General features: G+C 34.4%; 3 protein-coding genes across 4 annotated transcripts; all 3 read right to left on the reverse strand.

Annotated features, from left to right (window-relative positions):
• Nucleotides 1-285: 285 nt before the first annotated feature.
• Nucleotides 286-8,932, reverse strand: LOC104224820 (protein FIP1-like). 2 transcript variants are annotated; one of them, XM_009776527.2, is made up of 14 exons: nt 8,783-8,924; nt 7,605-7,696; nt 7,427-7,531; nt 7,235-7,284; nt 6,409-6,475; nt 5,316-5,388; nt 3,903-3,958; nt 3,623-3,719; nt 3,312-3,396; nt 2,920-2,982; nt 2,303-2,362; nt 1,697-1,789; nt 828-890; nt 286-728 (listed from the first exon to the last, which is right to left on the reverse strand). In XM_009776527.2, the coding sequence occupies exons 1-14, from the start codon at nt 8,830-8,832 to the stop codon at nt 642-644; spliced, it is 1,041 nt and encodes a 346-aa protein (XP_009774829.1). In that variant the 5' UTR covers nt 8,833-8,924; the 3' UTR covers nt 286-641. The 2 variants fall into 2 exon arrangements, 1 of the variants encoding a protein (XP_009774829.1); XR_011401149.1 differs by lacking the exons at nt 286-728; nt 828-890 and having other exon boundaries at nt 1,705-1,789; nt 1,999-2,362; nt 8,783-8,932.
• An 815-nt stretch (nt 8,933-9,747) lies between these two features.
• LOC104224819 (cysteine proteinase 3) lies at nt 9,748-12,942 on the reverse strand. The gene is made up of 7 exons (XM_009776525.2): nt 12,678-12,942; nt 12,316-12,437; nt 11,400-11,515; nt 10,970-11,043; nt 10,607-10,871; nt 10,367-10,498; nt 9,748-10,152 (listed from the first exon to the last, which is right to left on the reverse strand). Exons 1-7 carry the CDS (start codon nt 12,875-12,877, stop codon nt 9,979-9,981), a joined length of 1,083 nt encoding a protein of 360 aa, XP_009774827.1. The 5' UTR covers nt 12,878-12,942; the 3' UTR covers nt 9,748-9,978.
• Nucleotides 12,943-16,572: 3,630 nt separating this feature from the next.
• On the reverse strand, nt 16,573-22,726 carry LOC104224818 (uncharacterized). Its single transcript, XM_009776523.2, has 11 exons — nt 22,505-22,726; nt 22,141-22,278; nt 21,919-22,073; nt 21,743-21,836; nt 21,088-21,158; nt 20,894-21,000; nt 19,491-19,612; nt 19,165-19,253; nt 18,396-18,455; nt 17,329-17,433; nt 16,573-17,225 (listed from the first exon to the last, which is right to left on the reverse strand). The coding sequence occupies exons 1-11, from the start codon at nt 22,662-22,664 to the stop codon at nt 17,106-17,108; spliced, it is 1,221 nt and encodes a 406-aa protein (XP_009774825.1). The 5' UTR covers nt 22,665-22,726; the 3' UTR covers nt 16,573-17,105.
• Between the last annotated feature and the right edge of the window lie 2,215 nt (nt 22,727-24,941).

The raw sequence follows: 24,941 nt of genomic DNA on the forward strand, positions 1-24,941 counted from the left end.
TATGGATATCCACATTATCCATGGCCTCTTAAATATGATCGCTTATGAGAGAATTCCTCGTCTTCCAAACTTGAGGAATTTCAATTTGAGGCTTTACAAATGTAAAAGTTAAATACATTAGTTATCCATTGGTTAGACATTTTCTAAGTGGATAATATGGTTCTTTATCCATATTCGACCCGTTTTTAAATGGTTCATTATCCAACCCATTTTTTGATGGATAATATGGGTGAATAACTGTTTTCTTTTAACCATTTTGCCACCTCTAAGCACCATCATGAGAACTGGTAAAAGAAACAAAGGGTGTAGTCCTAGAATTGGTAGTAAACAAATGGTATTAGTCCAAGAGTTAATGGCAAACACAATTGTCAAGAAATAGACTTCCAAAAAATCATTGTAGCAGGAAACCAAGAAATAAAATGTGCACAAACCCACATATGGCAGTGAAGGCTGAAAACGTTGTGTCAACCCAGAATCGTCTGTATATATGCAGATAGGACCGCGGCATCCTCCTATGTAACAGACTAACAGGTAATCATCTTTGTTGACACTACCCTCCTTCCTACTAACCAAAAAACAAAGAATTGGCTGGTGTGTTGAGAAGTGACAAGTTGCTAACCAAGTAGCTATCTTGATTGAACTTAGTCATGCCTTTGGCTTTTCAGTGAGTTTACTTTTTTCTGCAATTCCAAGTTTGACATCCTTTCAAGCTCCAAAGCACGTTCAAGCTTTCATCCAGCAGACAACAATAGTATATGTATTAGTTTTAATCCAAGGAAAGATAATAACGAGTACTAAGCAACATGGATGCAACGATCAAGGATTACCTTAGCCGCTCGGCTGCTCCATTCCCCTAGAATAGCTCTAAGCCTCTCATTTTCCTCTACATACTGTTGCAAACACCAAATCGAATTAAGAAAAGGAAGGGGAAAAAGAAGCAAAAGGATAAAAAAAAGAAATATCATGCTAACCTTTTGGTGTAAAAGAAACTAGCATGATTATGGAAATCCAAATACTAAAGATGGATGATGGAGTTAGAATAACAGTATTTAGTATTTAGCTATAACCACTACTTTAGTGCATGAAAAAATAACAAAGTCAATTTGCTTAATATTATTACATGAAATTAATTGCAGATCTAGAATAATAATCTCAAGTTAGACAAGAACCTTGAAATGTTTCTCTGATGAAAGCAGAAAGGTTTGATCATATTCATAATAAATGAGCGATACTATAAATGAACATAGATGTGGAATAAATGTCAACGTTTAACTTGAATCTTACTCGGCCTAGAAATTGTAGGACTCACGAGCACCTAGGCAAAGGGACAAACCCACAGACAAGATTCTAAGTAACCAGTGGAAGCAAGGACTGTCCCAAGGTCAGGAAAAATACAAAAAGGTATCACCCATTGGTGGTAAATGATGTCTTCCAAATCTGAATTGTCCTTTTCGGCTGTTAATGCCTACATCTTAGCCAAATACTCTTGACTTTTCTTTTGGTACATCATATTCATTTTTAATGGCAAAGAAGCAACAGTTGCAGCAAAAGAAGACAAACGAGCAGCACGAAGTTGCAACTTATGTTTAAAATGACACTTCTCCATAAAGAAAAACAACTCCATTTCTGATTACACCAAACATTTTGCATTTACACTACAACAAAAGTTTATTTTCCAAAATAGTTTCAAACACACCTGATTGTTTGTACTGCGGATGCGCTGCATCTCAGCATCCTTCTCTTCTATTAGAGATCGAGCAAGTCTAAGCTCAGATTGCAATTGATTCATCTGAAACACAAATCTTTCAGCAGATAATTTCAAAAAAGTAAAAGGATAACAATTGCTGAGGTAAAACTTCTACTTGGAAAGAAAGAAATATCAAATATCTGAGACAAGTAAATTCTATTCGTCCTCAAAAACAATTCCCTCCACAGACACCAAACAGAATCAGGGAAATCAACAGAAGGAACATATGGACTCAAAAGCAATGGTCACACCTCATGTAAAGAAATCAGCGAGAGTTTTCATCAGTGTGAGATTATAATTCCACAAAGGCATGAGTCATATGAAATGGACTGCCACTTAGAACTGATCCAAATTTACTTTACTCTCAAGAGTTTGAAATAAGATGCCACAATGTAGAGCACCCGGATGCCACATGGATCCGCCCTTGAGCAACTAAGTCTGTTTCTTAGAACTACTGCTTTACATGTTAGTTCTGCACATGATAAAAGTACTTCCATCTCTGTGTATTTCGTAAGAAATAAGATAGGTCCAAAAGACCACAAGCCCCAATAATACCTCAGCTGAAAGTGTGCGCAATTCTTGGTCTCGAGCTGCCAGTAAGTGGGCAAGATCAACCTGCAATACCAAGCGACTGATTATTTTCACCATATTCATAGCCCAAATTCTAATAACAATTGAGTATTACCACACAAAGATGGTTGATTTCATTACTGAATAATTCCACAGTAAATGAACTAAAATGACATAGCTTCCACATTATCATCTTACAGAATATAAAACATGCAACAGCTGGTGTATATTATGTCATGCTCAGCATCTATGACTTTTTTTCTTTCCTGGTTTTGTCATTAGGAAACTTGTTCAGACTGGTGTTACCAGCTAACTTGGGCAACAACAATAACAGAAGTGAAGCCCTTTTTCATAATCTTAAACAGAAAATACCTTCACCGAGATCTTATAAAATGGGAAGTGCGGAAGAATGTTTACCACTTTCAGATTTATGATAGTTGATACAGGTTTCTTTCTCCTCTTCAAATTCTTTGTTTTCCTTTCTGACTTATAGCTTAATTATGACTCGCTATGCAGTCAAAAAGTTACATTCTTCTTTCTATTGTAGAGAATACAGGAAGGAGATTCTTATAGCAAAACAACTTCGATAAGGAGAAGCTTACCTGAGGTGCACTCCCATCATTAGACCTTTCATATTTGCTCAAGGATTCTTGTAATCCTAGAATCTAAAGGAGAAAAAACATCAAAATTCAGAGAAATAAAGGAAATAATTCCACAAGAAACAAGGACTAATTTCCAATCAAAATGCTATTCATTTTCCTATTTTGGCCACAAGAGATAGACACATCCTGCAGCAACCAAGACCTAGAAATGTGTAGAACTCCACCTTCCTTTCCAAACATGACTTGTATGCGCTGTTAACTACTTGATGCACCAACTAGTAAGACTAAAGCTGCTCATACCAGTTCTTTCTTTACTCTCTTCTTGCAATGAAACATGCCTGGAACCTTATTTCTAAAGAAAGAGTATCAGAGTTTTCTTTATCAACACATACCTCCTCATTCAGAAAGTGTATATTTTCTTGCTGATATTGCAATAAGGTCATGAGCTGATCAGATAGTCGACCACCATCTTGATACCTATACAACCAAAGGCTCCCGGGTAAACATCATTATTATTTGCTTCCACACTTAATAGACTCAGAAAGAGTAATGTGCTTTGACAATAAAAAAATGGGGCTAAAAAGTGCAATAAGAAACTGCGGCCACAAAGCTCCTTATTTTACAGGGGACTCATGGCAAATCCATCCACTATGGCGTATAAGATTTTTCTTGAAACTCAAATGCGTAAATCTAATGAGAAAACCTCAGTCCTTCCAAAGAACTTGATGGTTGAAGTGGAGAATAAAGTGACTTCAAAACATCAGGCTGGGAATGAAATGAATTGTATTGATGAACATAACCTGTGACAATTGAAAGTGTAGCCTGACAAATGTCAATTTTTAAATATGTTTCCTAATAACATACAAAATTTTGGAACTTACTATAGGCAATTTCTTTGTAGGGAGACATGGGTGGGCTTTACTATAAAAATATAGGTGGAGAAATGACTCTTGTTAAGGAAAACCACAAAGGAGGTCTCTCACCAATATAGAGAGTCATGAAAGAAGCAGCACAGACTACTTCAGCCAGCATGATTATCCTGCAAAAGTGGTGGAAAATGCATCAGACCTCTAAATTAGAAACACAAGGCTACAATGAAGCAATCAAGTTATAGGAAGCTACTCCAGTACCACCACAATGGATAATGCAACCTTCAATAGCAGCATTCACTATATAATAGAAGCGTAAATGGCTACACCTAACATCTGGCTGAGGCCTTGAACATTTTATAGACTGGCCTCGAAACTGCATTTAGATCAAGACCCATTTAAATGACATTTAACTAATTAAGACCCATTTGGGTTGTTATGAGTCAGTAGTGCTGTATATTAGAAGATCTATCATATTTGTCCATTTTTAAGAATTCATATGCGGAAAAGGCGACCCATGTAAATATATCGGTTTCTTACTCGTGAAAAGGAACTATTCTTGGCAACTTGGACAACTTATAACGATATTTGTCCTGTATATCACCAGGAAGATTGCCACCGACTATGCTTATACCCTGACTCATTATTGGAAAATGCAACCCCAATGATTTGGGACCCAATTGACAGATTTGGCCTATTCGTTTGCCTGGATCAATAGAACCTTTTGATATTTCATATCCAGTTTGATTTGATTTCAGTCCTTGAACTGGATCTCCTAAGCTGAAACAACAAAGGTAGAAGTAGCGATCCCATCTGTCGTATTTTAATCTTTGTCATGTGTCAGTTGTCTGGGGTAGTTTGAATTAAAAGTGGCTCTCTCTCACAAAATTCTGCAGGATGATTCAATGTCTAAATTCTTCAGGCTTGGAGTACAAGATGTTATTTTGTGCATTCTTCCAGTTCCAAATAAAGAAAAACAAAAATATAATGAAAATCACTCCTTCATCCTTTTTTTTCTCCTTTGTTTAGCCCATGAAATATACACCAAGCTCCAAGAAAATCCATTTAAGAGTCTCAATCTCTCTGTACTTTCTCAAAAAACGAGGCTTCATCTCTCTGTCAACTCTTCCATGGTATGTTTGGTATTATTTATCCATCGAGTGTAAACGAAATTACTGGTTGTAATCATTATTCTGGTTGCTTTAACTGTCCAAAAATTTAATTTAAAATTCGATGATAAGAATTCTATTCTTAAATCCGAATCCACAGATTGTAATGCACCAAGGACAAAAGTGTCCGGTATGCAACTGATAAAGATATGGACATTGGGCCTAACTCAACCCCAAAAGCTAGCTCATGAAGTGAGGATTGCCCAAGCCATATAAGGAGATCAAGTGCTCCATCCCTTAGCCGATGTGGGAGACTCACTCCATCCCTTGGCTATACAACATCTCAATATGCAGGAAGCTGCAAAAAAAAAAAAAAAAATGGAGGATTAAAAGGCACAAGTGTTCTTAGCAGGTGAACCTGAGTAGTGTGGATATGGAGAGGATGCTAATATCTGGATCCCAGACCATGACCAGCAGCATTGCAGCAGTTCCTGCAATTGTTTGAAGTGTTTTAAGTATCGGAAGTACAGATTGAAAAATATAAAAATTGTAGAAGAAATGTAATCTTCAAGGAAGTTGGAGATTCAAACTTAGTGCTTCCCCAAAGTATTCTTCAAATAACACAAGGCTATGGATATTATCTTTAGGGAGTGTGAGAATGCACGGGAGAAAAATCTATTATTAACAATGATACAATGAGCTCTATATATAATACATATTCTATTCTACTCCAACTACATATGGGACTAGGACATATTCTACTCCTACTACATATAGGACTAGGACTAATTACATATAACTATCTAATACTCCCCCTCAAGCCGGTGCATACAAATCATATGTACCGAGCTTGTTACACATGTAACTAATACGAGGACCAGTGAGGGACTTGGTGAAAATATCTGCAAGCTGATCATTCGACATGCAAGGCCATTAGACTCCCCCTGAGCAACAAAACCAAGTGGTTGCTGATAAACAGAAATTGGCCGAAAGATCGCAGGAAAAATTTGAAAATAGTGAGACTAAGCCGAATTCTACACTACAAAATAGGTTCTAAACCACCACCAGAAAACAGAAACTTTCACGCCCCAATTACTATTCACGCCGGGAAATCAATGTTATCTAACAGGGATCACAGTGTGCAAATTAGCAAGCTTCTCAGAAGACTAGAATAATATTCAGGTTAACCAAGATTTACTTGATTGTACTTTCCCTTCTTACCAGGAAGTAAGGGATGGGGCATTGAGAAGGTAGAAGTTTTGAATGATTTAATGCATCATGAATATTCACAAACGCAAATTAATAAATGTAAAAAGGGAATGATTGTATTGCTTTGCTAAAATACACAATTCAACTGTAACAAACCAGTCCTGCATTTAAATAATAAATATATTTTAGCACTACAGCAAGATTTGTTTTGACCTTAAATTTAGAGATTAAAACAAAGTAAAAAATGGCCGGTACACAAAAAAAAAGGCTGAACACAACCAAAGAACCAAGTAGAGATATACCATATGCAATTGTCGCAAACGGTAGGCGAATAATGTGCTTCAGCTTCTGGCTGAAAACACAGTAACCCTACAAGATTAAACCATTGTGCACTTCAAAAGTTTGACACTTCACAACAGATGATTGGATTATGGCAAAATAAGAAGGAAACAAGCAATTGTCAATCTTAATAAGAAAAATATTTCAGGAGTAATATGTAATCCTCATCCAAGTAGTGCATACAAGTCCCCCATTCTCGACAAGAAAGATAGCCAGAATCCCAAAAAGTTTTATGCGAAAATGGCACAGAGAAGTTGTCATCTTGGTCAACCGACTTATACTCCTTTATACCCCCAAGATAGCTAGTGGACAAGCCAACATTTAGTCTCATGTAGATTGGGTACCAGGTTTTCTTCCTACGTCTGTCAGGTTCTTTAACTATCTGGTAGCACCATATCAAGAACATCCAAAGAATGCACAGTGGCTTACACCAGAAAGTGGAGCAACTTTAATGCTATGCATGTTTTGGTGCCATACCGAACTTTAATATATGCACAAAGCCTCACAGAAATATGATATGATATTAACCAAAATGATTTAGGGAGAGATTGTTTTTAATATTCTGTTTTCTTTTGTGTACATGTCGATTGGGGGGAATGGGGCAGCGGACGGACATGAGGGAGAGAAAAGAAAGTTATATCCAATGAGGTAGCGCTGACATTAATCATTGACTCCCTGTGTTATTTTCCTCCCCTTGCACAACCTCTAAGTCAAGATTTATAGTGGCAAAATGCCATTCATGACATCAAAACTACAAAAATATATAGTAATGCATAACGGAAAACTCACCTGCAACCGTATTTTCTGGACTTGGTATACCAGATATTGCTGAAAAATGCCTGCAGATATTGAATATTAGTGTTTAACAATTAGAAAAAAGTCAACAACAGGAAAAATACAAATGATGAAAAGATATTTTAAACTTATAACTTGGCCAAGATGAAACAGTATAACCGGAGAGTATATTTCATAGGAGCAGACCCGTGATAACTAAGAGGGCAACATTACAACTGCAAAGAAGTTGGAAAACTAATCCCCGGATCGGGAGAAATATGCATGTAGCTCCCACAGCCAAAACAGCAAAACCTGCCTAGAATTTGTTATTAATCAGCTCCCATATAAGTGAACTAATTTGCACGCAGAATTGAAGTAGTATTACTTGCCAATAAGATACAGTAGAAAACACTCCCAATCAGGCTTGCAGGCTTCCTATTACCAAAAAGTGGCGCCTCATCCAGTATGTCCAGGAACCTACAGTTAAAAAGCAGCAGGGACATTTATCAGCAAGAAAGCTCCAATATTAAGTAAAAAAATGGGATAACTTCAATATTTTTTTTTTTTTTTTTTTTGAGAAGGGATAACTTTAATTTGGACAGTATATTTCACTTGGCAAGTCATATAACTGACCATAAATTATTGCAGTGAAATGGGGCGATTTCAGGCCAACTTCACTGGATTTTGGCAACGGCAAAGTTGAGTGTGAAGGGGAGCCTTGGAGCAATGGTAAAGTTATTTTCGTGTGAACTATAGGTCACAGGTTCGAGCAGTGAAATCAGCCACGGCTGCCTACATCACAACCACTTGGAGTGCGGCCGTTTCTCGGACCATGCGTGAGCACGAGATGCTTATTGCACCGAGCTGCCCTTTTTTAAAGTGAAAGTTGAGGGATTTTATGGTTAGAAAAATAAGTTTGATGATTTTACTGCAATATAATTTAAGTTGAGTGATATTTTATGTAATTAACGCCCATTTTGCTTAATACATCATCATTCTATCATCCTAAGTTTCCCCTTCTCCTCCTTATGCACATACATACATCATAATTTACAGTCTAGAGGCTGATTTTGAAGATCATAACACCCCAGATATATATGTTTAGTTGATTATATGAAAGAAACATAATAAACAGTGATACAAAGTTAACAGAAAAAGAGGAAAACATAATTAAAATTTCTTGAAAAATTTGCTAGAATTTTAAATAATTATCCTAATAAGTCACTTGTCAAACAACACTTTGTTCTAATAAAATACAGTTCACTATAACGCTAGCCACATTTATGAGTTCGAATTCACAATTAGGTATTTTCAGAAATTGCCATAGCATGTATTTACTAAATTTTCAGCCAGCATAAAGAGACAAATTAACTGAATTACAAGTAATAAACAAACATTGCGATATTTCAACTTTAAAGTACGGCAACAAAAATGAGCAATTGAAAACTGAAAGACTGACGATGACTGAATTGCTGGAAATTGAACGTCGCAAAATCAAAATGTTGCGTGTGTAGAGGAATCAATGTGATTATCGACGGAATAGATTGGAGGACTAGCGCTTACAAATTGTTTTCGTTTTCGTAGAGAGAAGAAGAGCGTCTTTCTCCTGACATTTTCTTCTTCGCCTTCTAGTTCAAAACATAACCACTGTGCTTCCTTCTGTATTTAATTTGGAGGTTTCTCTTCGTTATTTTAGTTTCAAATTTTCCTTTTTATTCCCCATGCTTGCCACCAAATTATAAATAGATAACATGTGTTTGCAATCATTTTTATTACTTATCAATAGTTAGTGGAGTAGTATATTTTACATATTTTATAATCTTGATGCAATATTTATTTTGATTGTTATTTAAAATTTTTTGTATCATATTATTAAATGAACCAATAAAAAGTATCACTTTTTGTAAGGTCTTATTTGATGGGTTGCGTCTTTACCTTATTTTTTACTCTCACCTTGCCCTTTTTTTTTTTATTAAATATTTTTTTTTATCTTTTACTCTACATTTTTATAATAACTCTACTCATATCCTACTTTTTCTTTATAATTTGTAAGTTATATTATTCATATTATTGGTGTATGACACCATGAAACGGCGACAAGTAATAAAATCTATTCAAATATTGTATTCATCAAAATAATGCAGTATAGCACAACGCGATATTCATTACGAAATAATATTTAACAAACATCCAAACAAGTTGTTAACTATAATAAAGAAATAGTATTATTGATGCAAACATCAAGCCTGAGGAAGAGTTTTTCGCTTATAGTAGTCAAAATCATTTATTATTCAAATATATGTTCTTCCTTCGGTAATAGTTTCAGATTGTGCCATGTAGCCCATTTATTTAGTGAGTTAAATTCAATTGAAGTGAACCGTCGTCCTCGCTAATTCTGACATTTGAATGGTTTTGTTAAATGTCTCAATCGTAACTCGTAAGCAATTATATTTAGGACAACAGCAACTATAATGTCTAAAATCAAACAAATTGAAGTAGGCTATATGCAGAAGCGGAGCCAACATAAATTAAGAAGAAAAACATTTAAATGGTTGTGTATAAATAACTTGCTTTAGGAATGTTGTAAATTCAGTATCTCTGTTCTTATTCGTTTACTACACAAATCATCTTTGTATGTACTATACGTGTTTTGAACATAAAACTGAGAACGGAGCCCGAATGCTGTTGTATCATCAACTGGGACAATGTGGGATTTTGGCCTACTTCCCTTTGGGAAAATAAATTACAAACTTCAAAACTCAGGCAACGACAGGGTAGGATGCGCAAGTGGCAATACCACACATGTTCTTTCCCATCTCCATTTTGAAGTATCCATTGTCACCCCAATCTGCTCCCCATGAATTCTTGATGAGCCAATAGGGAACACCATTTTCAACACCGTAACCCACAGCAAGAACAGCATGGTTTACATCCTGCCAATGCAACACACAATGTTTGTAATATTGTGTATATGCCTATTTAGCGAAGTTATAAATTTCACTTAGGGTGTTCAAGATTTAATATATGCACGACAGTGAAGTGAAGGGTGTTCAACTGACGACCCTTGGTCGGCTGTAGCTTTCCCCTGTATTTAGGTAACTATGTCAATATATTTGCATATCACGTTCCTAGGGACAGATGACTTACCATGGGAGTGTTGCCGCATTCGGTGCTGGTGTAAACACCACTCTTGTATTGTTTGAAACCTTTTATCACCTCAAAAGCTATACTAACGGGCCTAACCAATGCAACCGCGTATTTTAGTTCATCTTCAGCACCCTGTAATGACACGTATGTAAGGAACTTAACCAATCCTTATTGACCATTAAGGTTGGATATTAACACTGGCAAAGATTGGTTGCATACTGGAGGAAAGAGATATCATACCAGGGTAATATTGACGGAATCGATGACTTTGACACCAACATTTTCTGATGAGAATTTACATAAGCCATTCTTGCCAGTGTATGGATATGCTTCTTCAGTGTCAAGACCACCATTGGATTTAATATACTCAAAGGCTTGTGATGGGAGCCCACCATTGCAGCCAAAGTTATTAAAAGCTCCAGCACAGTCCACAAGCTGCTGCTCAGATAGAGAGATTCCCTTCCCAAATGCTTGGCTATATGCTGCTTCTAGTGCACCAGTAGTGCTGCCAAGTGCCTTCTCCGTTATATTTCAGCTTAAGAGTGCAATTTCAAGACTTACAATTTAAGAGTCCAATGATGTGAGATTCTAACTAATTCTTACCTGAATGTCCAGCAAGATCCGCACTTGCCCTGGTTCTTGACTGGGCTGACAATCCCAGCTTCCCGCCAGTCTTTCTATAATTACGAAATTGGAAATTTCGGTTAGGAAAGAAAAAACTTCTTTTTGCAACCAATTGTGCATTAGCTCAGTACATGCTCGCTAGTCTACTCCACTTCGATCAATTAGCCAAGATTTTTACCAGATATGAAATCATGACTGGTGCTCGATCTAGTGGTATTTCTTATGAGGATTCTATTTATTGTTGTAGGATACCTATTCAAGATCTTTTTAGTTAGTGTTTCTATAGTTACAGCATAATTAAACTCAGAGCACTCCACAATTCTGGAAATAATAAATCATCAGAAAGTAGTTTAACTCTAATGATCACTAACTCCAGAAATAGATACAGAGGAGTTCTGAGTGCATATACCGTCTCCGGCAGAACAACGTTAGTGACTTTGAGATTGCCCTTTGTGGTGGCTGAACAGTTTTGAGCTGCCCCCAACCTGTCTCTCCGGAACTCGTCCCATGTTAGGTCGGTAAACTCTGTCATGAAACATAATAATCGATAAACAATAAGGGCCATATATACTAGAACTTAGAAGCATAAAATGCATACTTATTTCTTTACTTTTTGTTGTTGAATCTATGCACAACTAGATTAAGTTGCAAAAACTTTTCATTTGGGCAGTCCAATGCTTAGGTGCTTATATTCTTTCCATGTACTGTGATTTTGTTTTTATGTCCATATATGAATGAATAGAGAAGAATTAAGAATTCAATTTAGATTGTTTTTAGTCTTTAAGCAGGATCAGTTGTAATGAAGAAAAGCTTTTGAATTGAGCTTTTAAAAAAAGTTTTTTGATTGGAGAGAGAAAGGGTACCCACTAGCCACACAATATGAATGAAATATCTACACATGATAAGGCACTAGACCAATTAATTACTAATAAAATATGCAAACTATAAATACCATACTGATACTGTAGTGGAACATATGTTTTATCGCATTATATTATAATTTTAATTTGTCCACATCTCTCCAAATGAAAAAAGAGAATGAAATAAAAACATATATACAAAGTCTACTTACAAAGAGTAGTATTCAATTGCTTGTACTTAATTTTGAAGCTTCTAAATAAAAATTACCTTATTTTACAATAATAACTATAATTACGCCTTAATCTGTTACCTTAGCTGAAGATAAAAACAAAGAGTATTCCGGTAAAGGAACCACAAAACTATAACTTGTTACCTCCAAATCAACAAATTAAGACTCCACTTAAGCAAAAGAGAAAAAAGGAAAAGAGCAGGGCCTTAGCGTTATGCCATAATATTAATTATACCATTGACACCGAGTTTGTATGATAGTCCTTTCTTGTTGTGCGATCGAATCATCTTCAAATTGTCCAAAAATACCTCGAACCTTTGCTTTATCTCCTCAACTGACTCGTACCTCTTCCCATACCTTAAATATCGTCCCAAAAATAAAAAGATTTAAGTTATATACACATTACAGTATAATATTTTTTTACACTATCATTACCAACTAATACATATTAAGTGATTTATTTGTTATCATCTTATTTATGTAAAAAAAAAAAATATGCTCACTGCATATATAGAACTTAAACTCAAAATAAAACAATTACTATTAATAAGCAAATAACAAAAAAAAAATCTCATTTCCATGTAGAGATCATCGTACCTGTGAGCAAAGCGAGCGAAGGAGAGAGCATGGCGGGTCTTGCCGACGACTTGGAGAATTGCGTTCTCCAGCTCATGTAAACCGTCAGAAACGACTTGTCTGATCGGATTCTCATCGGCAAAGGTCGCCGGTCCGGCGAGTGCGGAGGCGAAAAGGCCACCGGCGACGACGAGAGCCAATAGGAGTGAGAAACGAGACATTATAATCTCCTCTCAGAGAATGTGGGGAAGGGAATTATACGGATTGGATGATTGTTTATGGTAAGGCTTTGGTAGAATAGTGGAGAATTTATTCAGGTGGGTTTTGTCCGCTATTTAAGTGGGGTCCATTTTCAGGGGAGAAATTAAAAAATATTAAGATTTACAAGTGGACATTTAAAAATAGTCACAGTTTCAAAAGTTATTGAAATTTAATTACTTTTTATGTAAAAATAAATATGAACAAAAACACAATTCAAAATTCGAAAAATACTCCAGCATAATATTCTGGAATTTAAGTATAATATTCTGAAATTTCAGCATAATATACTGGAGTTCCAATATACTTTGCTGAAACTCCAGTATATTATAGTGGAGTTCTAGCAAAATATAATCGAACTCCAATATATTATACTGGAGTTTGGAGTTCTAGTATACTTTGCTGGAACTCTAGTATATTATATTGGAGCCAGCAAAGTATACCGGTCAAGCATAATATGCTGGAAGTTCATACACAGGTACACCGAACTCCAATATATTATGTTGGACCGATCTCTGTTGCAGCAAAATAGTGACTATTTTTAATGACTTAGCAAATGGTGGCTATTTTGAATGACCAGTTCGAAACTGGCTAGCCGTGTTATTTTAACCATTTTCGGAAGTATGGCCCAAATATGACATCTTTATAATGAGTCAAACTTATTATTTACTTTTTAGTCGATATACATTGATTATATAACTGTTACTCCTTTTAATCAGTATCCAATCAAATTTTATTATGAGAGTATTTAGATTGAGTTTTAAGCTGGTCAAATCAGATTTTAAGTTTTTTAAAGCTTTTTTTTAGTGTTTGGAAAAGTCAAAAGGTATTTAAAATAAATTAAAAATACTTAAAATAAGTCAAAAGCAATAAGCTGTGCAACTCCCAACTTATTACTTTTTGGTTTAAAAGTTATTTTTGCTGAAAAATTACTTTTTCTAAGACAATTCAAACGGGCTTTATATTCTCTATAACAACACTTTTACTATAATGGTCAAGTTTTTTTGGAACCAAATTTTCATCTTATATTATAACATGTGTTCTCTATAACAACACTTCGCTATAACAACCAAAAAGTATGTGAAACAAACGAGACAGTTAGTGAGAGGTTTGACCGTATATTGATTATATACGATTACATATACAATGTAGTACATGAAATACACATATTATATGAGTATTCGTTAGCTATATTTAGTTTAAACGGTTGAATTAGCGATTATTTAGGTTAATACTCGATGATATTTACAACTTTATCCTTTAGAGATATTTTGACTAAAAACTAGAAAGAATCTTGATGGAAGTATCTTTGAGTGGGGCTTATTGCTCGCAAAGTTGAAAAAAGATGGCGTAGGGGCTGACGTTAATTTCATATTCCCACCATTTCCGTTATGGAATCTGTTTGGAAGTTTGTACATTAGTTAATGGAATATTGAAATGGGAGTATGATCTCATTAAGATTTATTTATTTTTTTCATAATTATTTTTTATATATACAAAGATGAAGGAGAATTACAGTAGGTTGATAACTAATTTTTTTGCATATATTTTTAACAAAATCAAATTCTAGTGCCACGGGATTAAATTACTTATTCATACAAGTAAAGAAGAAGAAGCAATATGTAGTGGACATTTGGAAGAGTATAAGGCAACATTATCTAAGTTTATCCAATGAACACTCAAGGATATGGAGTAGTTTTGTCATTTTGTTTGAATTTTCGTGTAGAACAGAAAGGGACCATGTCTTTGGAAAAAATAAATAAGAAAAGGTATTATACTGAAAAATAATACTAGAAAACAAAGACGACTAAAGGTGCTCCAACATTTTCTATTGTTTGATTAATTCTCCCTTTTAGACCATTCTTAGGTCAGCCAAACCAAATGTAGGATCAAGTTATCAACCAACCTTTATTTTTGAGTTTCTTACCAATTAATCTGTATTTAGCTGTGTAAAATCATTTAAAGGGGAAACTTCTCTATCAAGATTTTATCCATTTTCGGCGCTCCAACTCAAAACCTCTAGTTAAATATGGAGGAATCTATTCATCCCACTGTAGCCCTAAGATAAAAGTAATTAACCAATCCCATATGTTAATATTGGTATTTAGCTAGCATGCATTAGCCAACTTTTTTTTAAGGTTTCTCATCTGATATTCGGTCCCTGCATTAGAATTTCGATAAATCTGTATTCGCCATGTGTAATGCTATTTAGAGGGTGAAACCTCTCTATCAAACTTTTATCGGTTCTCCGGTTTCGAATTCAAAACCTTTAGTTAAAGGTGGAGGTTCATCTATCCCACCATAACCTAAAAGGAAAAAAAGTAATTAACCAATCCCATATGTTAATATCGGGATCTACCTAGCATTCATTTGTCTATAGGTCCCACGTAAAACCATAACTATGCAAACCAACCATAGATATAGACCTAAAAGGAACAAACTTATTATTAATAATTTCATATTATCATACTATATGGTTGGAGTGCAAAAAAATAATCAAGAAAACGGCATGCATGGTTGCTAACGAAGAAACCACACATTTAGGATTTTTTTTTCTTATTTACCTTTTGACGATGAAAGACACTTAGTAGTGGGATTAAGTAATCAAAGTGACAGATCGAAACAACACTTCCTTTCTTCACGCAATATATAGAACATTATCAAAAACACCATTTTCTAATACGTAAAGAATCTGGCATTTTCTCTTGGTAGTGCACTAGTAGACGTCACATAGAAAAGGAAACAAGAAAAAAAATCAGCCACTTTTAGAAAAGATATTTTTCTCCCAAATACCAATCATACTAGCTCGACAGTGACGTACTCCCTTTGTTCACTTTTAATTGTTTACTATATGATATATGTTTTCACTTTTACTTATCCCAGGGAAAAACAATCTTTTTTTCCGTTTTACCCTTATAATTAACTATTCATTCCCTAAATTATTATTTCCCAAAACTTTTGAAAATGTTATCATTATTACGGATAAAATTATAAATTAAAATACGTTATTTATTTGTTTTTAAAGGAAGTGCATTATTAAAAGTGGACAATTAAAAGTAAACGGAGAATAGTAGTGAAGATCTCTTTCACTTACTTTTTAGAGGATAAGAGATTAAGAGGAACGAGACAAGGCGAATTTGTTACTACTCAATAATAGCAAGACACGGAAGGGAAATAAATTTTACTATTTATCTTACAGAAAAAAATACTAATCTCATTTATATTAGCATTTGATAGTGATTTCATTTGTTTAATTATTTTAATTTCCTACTGTTGTGAGAGCACTATACCTTAATAAAAATATCACCTTTAGTGTTATGGCATATACATGCAAAAGGCATGGGATGAATGTTTTGACGTTATAGAATAGTGCATATGGCATAAGCAGGTTTGAATCTCATGATACCCAGATAAAGTAGAGATGTTATTTCCGGTAGACCCTCGATTCAAATTTTTGGAAATCAAACATAATAAAGATATTTAAACACTTAAAAGTCCTAATAATGCAAAATTAACACCATTTAACCAACACTTAAAAAGTACCACAATGAATTTCAAATATGTTGTATTCCATCTAAAAGCATGTTCGATATTCGTGTATGTTTACTAATTCTATTTCAACAAAGACAATAGTGATAGCATAGCTAGTCGCCTAACATACAAAACAGCAACTTTAAATTTATGGATAAAAGGTTAAGTCTACGACTCCCAGTCTAGTAAAAAAAACATACCACTGAATAAATAGCTTCTAGTTTTATTGCAGGGACAATCATGTTTTCTAGTGCAAAATAGATCATTAACTATGTAAAGATAAAGATATCTAGGATTCCAAACAAAAACTTCTGACTGCTTCTTTCTGCAGTGTCAGCCCCATCTCAGAACACCTAAAATGGGAATAAAGGACTCTGAACTAGCTGAAACCCCCATCAATATATGATTCAGCAGAAATTACGGACGTCAATTAATGAGAATGGTAATTCAATGTGTTGGATTCATAAGAATCCTCACTAAAGCTAAATAGTAATTGTGAGGATTCTGAGGCTACCTTCAAGCACGGTTGCAGCACAGTTGCGAAGACTGAAACATGTGGAGATCTTCCTGAAGGCAGTAAACTGAGATGGCTGCTCCTCCGTAATGCAAAATACACAGTGAAGGGCCAACATGAAGTTTGACGTTTTATTCACCCAAATGTCAAGATAAGACACCTTCCTTTCTTGTTAGATCTCCCAAATTTACATCCAAGTTCAAGCCCATATTTGGCAACGCATTGAGCATCGCAGGAATATCATGTTGTAGTGTTGCAGCAAGCTCCTGGATTTTTTTTAAGGTGACATCAAAGACAACATTGAATAAGCAGCACAGTCAAATACAGTGGCCCCATATGTGCTCAAAATAAAACGCATAAACAGCTTACCTTCCTCTTCTCATCCTTTTGACGCTTTATCACCTCCAAAGGCCAGTCCGTAACTAGCTTTTGAAGTTCAACCATGAAATTTTGCCTTCTCGAATCCGGTATTGTCTGCAACGAACATCAGTACTTTTAAGTGTGGCTATACATATGCATGAAATGCAATGAGGGCCAAAATTGCAGGATATGACAAGTGCGAGAACATAAAAATAATAGGCAAACAATAATAATATATGTCATCGGTTGATTACTCTTACACAAAAGTCTTAATCACAATGACAAGCGGAAGGGGTGGAGTAAGTTCATTTATCTTGTTCAGTTAAGAAGCAAAAGAGGATAAACAAAGATGGAAATGCATGAGCGTTTAAAACCCTCCTTACATTACCCTCCCCTTCATTGAACCAACCATCATAAAAACAGCAGTCTATAGTCACAGATCAGAAGACCCCCCCCCCCCCCCAAAAAAAATGTTTGGAAGACCAGAATAGTAAAGAAGATTGGATGAACTGTAAAGAAATTAATACCTGACAAGTCATATAGAATTGGATTATTTGCTTTCTGACATCAGGTGCATACCACATGATTAACTTATCAGTCAGTCAGTTTATGAACATTCAAGAAATCAAAATTTGAGTTGGGGAAAAAAAAAAGAAATCAACATTTGATGCTGCCGATAATTGAGATGGTCACCGATATTAAAAGCCTATTCCAAGGGGGATACATGATCAACTATCCAAAAAGGGAAGGAATTTTTTTTTTTGTGCGTTGTTTGGTTGTTGTGTGTGTGTGGGGGGGGGGGGGTGTTTATACATTATTATTGGGGGTTTACAATGGATTTACAGTTTTATCAAATAGCTGAAGTCAGTAGCGCACATCATCCATTAATCAATATGATGAACAATTTTTTTAGCACATCCATTGTAGTTGTCTAAGAGCAGACTATTTGCAAAGCTCCGGTTCTAACCTAATATCCTAACCATTGCACAAGCTATGCCATGCTTGATGGCACCCTCTCCATAGAACAATAAAATAAAAACTCCAAAACTTTAAAACAAGCAAAAACTGGAAGGCACCTGATTGAGTAATTGAATGATGGCAGCAGCATCTCCAGGTTTGTGATTAATTAGGAAAGCCTACAAACGAAATCAAAATTTGTTAATATCGACAAAAAAGGAAACAATTGTGAGAGCACATCTGTCCCTCTTCAGTGCTTGGATATACATTTGCCGAAAGAAGAAGATGTTAAATAGTAGGTGCACTTGCAACTTGTAAGCAACTAGAAAGCTGAGGAGACATGAGTTTCATAATCTTCATTAAGAAATAGAAACCAATCAGCTAGTCGATTTTACAACCAATGTTAAAGGAGTTCCCCCATCAGCTTTCATAACAATGATGCTGCATTCTACCATTATCCAGGCTGCTCTAAGACTGTCAAAAACTACTGGGTCACTGTGGGGAAAGACTTGCCTAGCACTATATATCAACCATGTGTTGAACTTGATAGCTTGCCCTTATATCAGTAAGGGTCGTTACATAGCTATGGCTGCCTATTTCAGTTGAATATGAGCTGATGGGAAAGTGGAGGTGTAACTATGCAGAGCAATCCAAATGCACGTTCTTTCGACAGGTAAATGACAGTGGTGTTAAATGCAAGACAGCACCAAAAGATGTGTCAACAAGTCTACTCTATCAAGGCGTCAAACATTTTTTTGAACACTTCTCCAATTGGATATATGATACAAATTGTGATCCCCTTTTAGGTCATTCATTTCTGTGCTGAAACAAGAAAGAGAGGCAGGTAAAGGAAATGTAAAATAAATCAAAACTAAGAAACTGAATTACCTTAGCACATGAAAGTCCACTTGCAAGAGTATGTTCCTTCATGGATTCTGATCGTATCTTCTCAATTTTCCACAAAGCATCCACGTCTCCTTTGGTGAAGCAAAGATGCAGTAACAGCAGAGTGTCAAAGCCACAGCAGTAAGCTTTAGTGTTCATTAGGAAACTATAATCCCATAACTGAAAGCCACTAATAAATTCGCCCTATTACTTGGTGCAATTTTAAAAACTTAACACCACCCACCACCGCACTCATGCATAAAAAGAGAGGATTGTGATATGAAGTTCAAAATCTTTTAAAGTTTATAGGAGAAAAGGAGAGTAAGTACCTATTTTTGATGCAAATTCCATCCAAGTCTCCAAGGAAATCTTTCGTAGCTTCACTCCTGCTTTGACAAACCTTTTACCATACTTACACATCAAGTCCCAGTTATCAGTTTGGGAGCAAATGCTGCAGTAAATCAATCCAACAAGTTAAAAGATCTTTTTAGAAAGAATGAAGTGTATAAGGAAGCAACAGATTGTAGTTCAGCCAAGATATAACAATAAATAATAAAGATAATTGCTGTTACTTGCATTAAGATACATATTATTATGTTAAAACTAGCATAGCTAAGTGGCAATTTGCAGACATGCCTCTTCAAAATAAGTACAGTATCTACATGACTATAGGCCGATAAAATTTATACAAGAACTGAAAAATATCTACAAAATTTCAGAAGAAAATTAACAAATCAAAAAAAAAATCAGCAGAAAATTAAATTATATCACGACGTCATTAAAAGGCAATTACTCTTTAATTGCCCAACGTACATGCTGCTATTGATCAAAACTAGCAGAGGAAAGCATCTGCATGCCTGTATGTATAAGGTTCATCTTTCATCACTGAAGACCAAAATAAAATCACTTAAGAACACCAATTAGTATCTCAATAGAAATGCAACCTTCTTTGCAAAGCATTACTTTAATGTAGCTATTAAAAAAAATCCAATGTGATACATCCCCTGGCATACCACAAGCCGGTTACCACATGGTCCTCGTATAAGACCAAATCTACTAATATCTCATGCTCCGCAACAATTTGTAAGTCTATCATCCTATCGGCACAAACCTCTAGGATGTAAGTTAGGGCCCTAGCCTGAAGTATCCAAAAATTAAGGAAGGGCTACCCAACTTGATCTCAAAAAGCACATTACTACTCAATTGTGTTCTCATGATTTTTATTGAACTGGAGCAGGTCCTTTTGTCTTTATCGCTCCATGAGGTGACAATGGGTGCAATCCAGCTGGAACAAAATGCAATGTAATGTGCAATTCTCGAAATTGGTCTTGACCTCAAGATAAAAGTATAAATGTATAAAACTATAGAAGTCACAGAAGAATTAAGTTTAATAAATAGACCATTAGAATTGAGAAAGCAAGCTTGAAAAGCTCACCAACTCAAATAGTTATCAATCTTCTTTTCAGAAGTAGTAGAAAATCCCCTATTCTTCCTAACGGTTCCTACTTCCCAGCAACAGTGCTCAAAGCACGATTAATTATGTCTATTGTCAGTAAAAGAAATGAACACTGAAAATTTCACGGATATTACGATCCTCATATTACAGAAATATAGAAATGTCAGGCTGGTAAAGAGCAATAGGATCGCCACAAATTTAGTTAGACAAGAGAGAATAAAAATAAAAATAAAAGAGGGAAGAGATATTGGGTAAGAGTTTATACTGGATCTGTACCTGAAGACAATTTCTGCAGTTCCAGGCTGCAGGTTCAAATCATTCTTCTTCACCAGTCTCATAATTTCTACCAAGAGTTTAACATCGTTATGCTGTTTAGCAAACAACTGCAGTCATAGAACACCAAGTTTTACATGGCTTAGTAATCACACACATATCATACATCTTGAAGCCAAAGTAGAACTCCAAATTACCAGTAAATGGTGAGCAGATCCAATATTAGGAGTCAATCCGTACACATTATGCTTCCACAACACCTTCTTACCTGTATACAAGGTGAAGCTTTAACACTCTCAACAAGCTCTTAGTAAGCAGAAATGCTTGAAGATTCAGCTTAACAATCCATCAATCCATTCAGATACCACTGAAAGAAATCAATTGCATATAATATTTGTAATTTTTCTTTCATCTCATTTATTGACCTACTCAAGTTATTCGTCTTTTCGAAAGCTTTAACTTACACATTAGAAAATCCATAAAGACGACCAAAAGCATATCCGGCATGTCATCCCAGCAAGAGTCCCAATCCTAAGATGGTCAATCTTTCCCTTTTAAAAGTTTGTAACCACAAAAATTTCTTAAAAACTCAAATATTTCAAGTATATTCCTACTTGGGAGTTTGCACTCAGGAGAATAATGGAGATTTTAACTAGAATTTTTACAAAATTAATTTTACTTAGCTTGGATGAACAAGTGTACAGAGTCAAAGCAACGTGATGAGATGCACTTCTGCTTTTAGTCAGAAAGTCTAGCTTCCTTATTGATACTAACAAGTTTGCACTACAAATGATGGGAACAAGCAACTAAGCTTAAATGCTGAAGAATAGCCAAGAGAACTCAGAAATTTACCCAAGTCAATGGCGCCAACACGTACACACGCCTTTGTAATGTCCTGGCAGAGGGCACAGTTGAAGTTTTCATGGATACGGAGATTTGAAAGTCTCTGCCCTCAAACATACACCACGTGTTAGACGAGCAAATTAACAAGGACCTCCTATTAATTCAACGAGATAAAAGAGACTAACAAATATCCGAAGTCTCTGCAAAATGTCGTGTAAAAGATTAACATCTTCATGGTTCGCACAACTTTGTATTAGGGACCACAACCAGGCATTTGGCGGAGCAGATCTTTGTTCCACGACAGATTTCAGCATCTTATCATACAATTCCTTCACGGACTCTGCTTTAAAACAACGATTCAGAAATAAATATAAAAATCAAAACCATGCACGAAAACAAACTATCACCTGTCGCACTACTGCTTTCAACTGCCCCTGCTTCTGTAGAAAATGATGCCTTGAGCATCCTAGAGCATTTCTCACATTGACATACATTTCTCCGAATATTGCATTCTGTTTGCATATAATTTCCATTAATTGTAGTACCTGTTTATCCATAATATACAATCAAATCTGTCATTTAGCCGGAAAACAACAGCAACTTTACTATAGCATTCAGGTATAGACTTGTCTAAGTTGAAAATTTATTAATTAGAAAAATCTTCAAATAGCAATCATACTTTCTACAGATCAAATTGCACATTTCACAATTTTTGACCTAGTAAAATCCAGAAGAAAACATCCTCTTACTCAAATAAAAATAGAATATTACCAGAGGTAAAGTAACCACGCCATGAAGAAGAGTTGAGACATGATTCAGTAGCTTCATAGGTACAATGAGATTGAATTCGTGACACTGAGTTGAGCAGAATCGGAGACGACGAGTTTCTCAAAGCCCTAACGAGCTGGCGAGCCTTCAAAACCCTTTGCATTTTTGCTTTACATAAACCCTCACAACGTGAGTGACAAGTCTACAGAATCAGGTGTTCCCAATTTTTTGTGCGAACGTTGTCACGTAGATCTAACCGTTCATTTATTTTTTAAGTGTGGACTTATCAAATGGTCCAAACAAGGAAGTCCAATTAGCTGATCCAAAAAAATAAAAAAATAAAATAAAAATTACCTGATCCATATAATTAAAAAAAAAAAGTTGTTGGGCCGGGCTGGTAGTCCAGTTTTGCTAGCAATTAGTAGGGGCAAGTGCATACATAATCATTCTCGGGATGCTATTTAAAGACTAGCCAAAATTTATTTTGTTCTGAAATTTTAAATTAAAATTCTTAACTTCAGGACAAGTCATGATATTTTTGTCCTAAAAAAATAAATTGAAAAACTGAAATTCAGGATGCACTAGCTAATTCCTAAATAGCAGCCCTTTAGAGTGGCTACCTAGTGTCATTTCTACCAATATGTGTTCATCCTATGAGATCTTTATAGAAATAGTCGGTCGATTTACTATTTATTTTTTTAACCGGTATACATGGATTCTATACTAATTATTTATGGTTATACCCATATTCCCTCCATCCCAATTTATATGAAGGTATTTGACTGGACACGTGTTTCAGAAATAAACGAAGACTTTTGAAACATGTGGTCTAAAACAAATCATAGAATTAGTATGACTATAAATTATTTCACTACAGGTAAAGAAGAAAGTTTAATGCTGGATTGTTACTAAATATAGAAAAGTGTCATTCTTTTTGGGACTGATTAACAAGAAAAGAATATCACATAAATTGGGACATAAGGAGTAGTATATGAATGATACATTATATTATACATCATTCAATTATTTTTAATTTAAGCGGTTGGATGGCATGTATTTAAGTTTACTAGTCTTAGGGTACGCGCAAATACCTCGTCTTAATGAATAAAAACTTTTAAAAATGACATGAACATCATATTAAAATTGTGTTTCAATTATAAAATAAAGGTTAATTTTTTTTTGTTGTTGTTGTAAATTTATGAAATGATGAGTATTTATCCTATTTAACAATCTTAATAAAAGAAGAAACTCTATCCCATATAAGCCCTAAACCATCATTAACCTTAAAATATATTCCAGTTTTATAATTTTACTACTTCAAATTTACAGTTGAACTTACTTTTTAGTTACAGTAAGAGCACGTAACCCTTGCATATTTTAGAGATTTCATTTTTACAATACATATATTCTAAAGTTCATTCTAAAATGACAGAAACATAGTCATTTAACTTACACAAAATGTTTATTTCCTCATGAGCAAAATGCAAAATATTCGATTACTTTAATCGATAAAAAATAATATATAAGACTTATTTTCAATATATTAGAAAAGATAAATTATTATTGCAAAAGTAGAATAATTAACTAACTAAATTATGATTAATATATAAAAAAAAAATTACTTTTAGTCGGAGCTTTCTTTCTTTATCCAAATGCATAATTATGCATCCCAGATGTTAGCCTTATGCATCAGAAAATTATTTTTCTATGAAAATAAAAAAATATATGATTGTATTTAGATTTCTTGATAGATTATATTAAAAGAATTCGAATATAAAATTTATGTTAAGATCAAAATTAAAATTTATTTTTTTCATCAATTAATATAATGTATCATTTTAGTGTCAAGAACATATGATTATATTTAGATTACTTGATAGATTATATTAAAAGAGTTCGAATATGAAATTTATGTTAAGATCAAAATTAAAATTTATTATTTTCATCAATTTATACAATGTATCATTTTAGTTTTCTTGTTTTGGTTCTCATTTAAATAGGAACCTTTTAAACTTAAGTTCGATTTAATTCAAAAATACATTTTAATTGCTTATATTTCCTAAAAGCATTTTGAGAGAAATTTTAAAAGAATACTTTGATTGTTAACTTCTATTCTATTATGATTCGTATGTAGTTGAATTTAATTTTTATTCCTGTTAGATACATATAAATGACTTTCTACCGGTTATAATCTCGGTTTCTTTTTTATTTTGTTTTGTTTCATGTATAAAATGGCACATGCTTTACATTACTTGGAATTGTGAGATAATTACAATAATAATAACTTGTGAATCAAACTTGAACTAAAGAAAATATAAATTGAAGGAAATTAATTTTTTATTTCCCATAACAACTTTGTCTTGTCATGTTAAATTGTTGGGAAAGATAACGTGAACTTCTCATAAATACAAATGGAGTTAAAAGAGAAAATTTTGTTAAA

This window comes from Nicotiana sylvestris, chromosome 7 (assembly GCF_000393655.2).
Source record: "Nicotiana sylvestris chromosome 7, ASM39365v2, whole genome shotgun sequence".
Taxonomy (NCBI): Eukaryota; Viridiplantae; Streptophyta; class Magnoliopsida; order Solanales; family Solanaceae; genus Nicotiana; species Nicotiana sylvestris.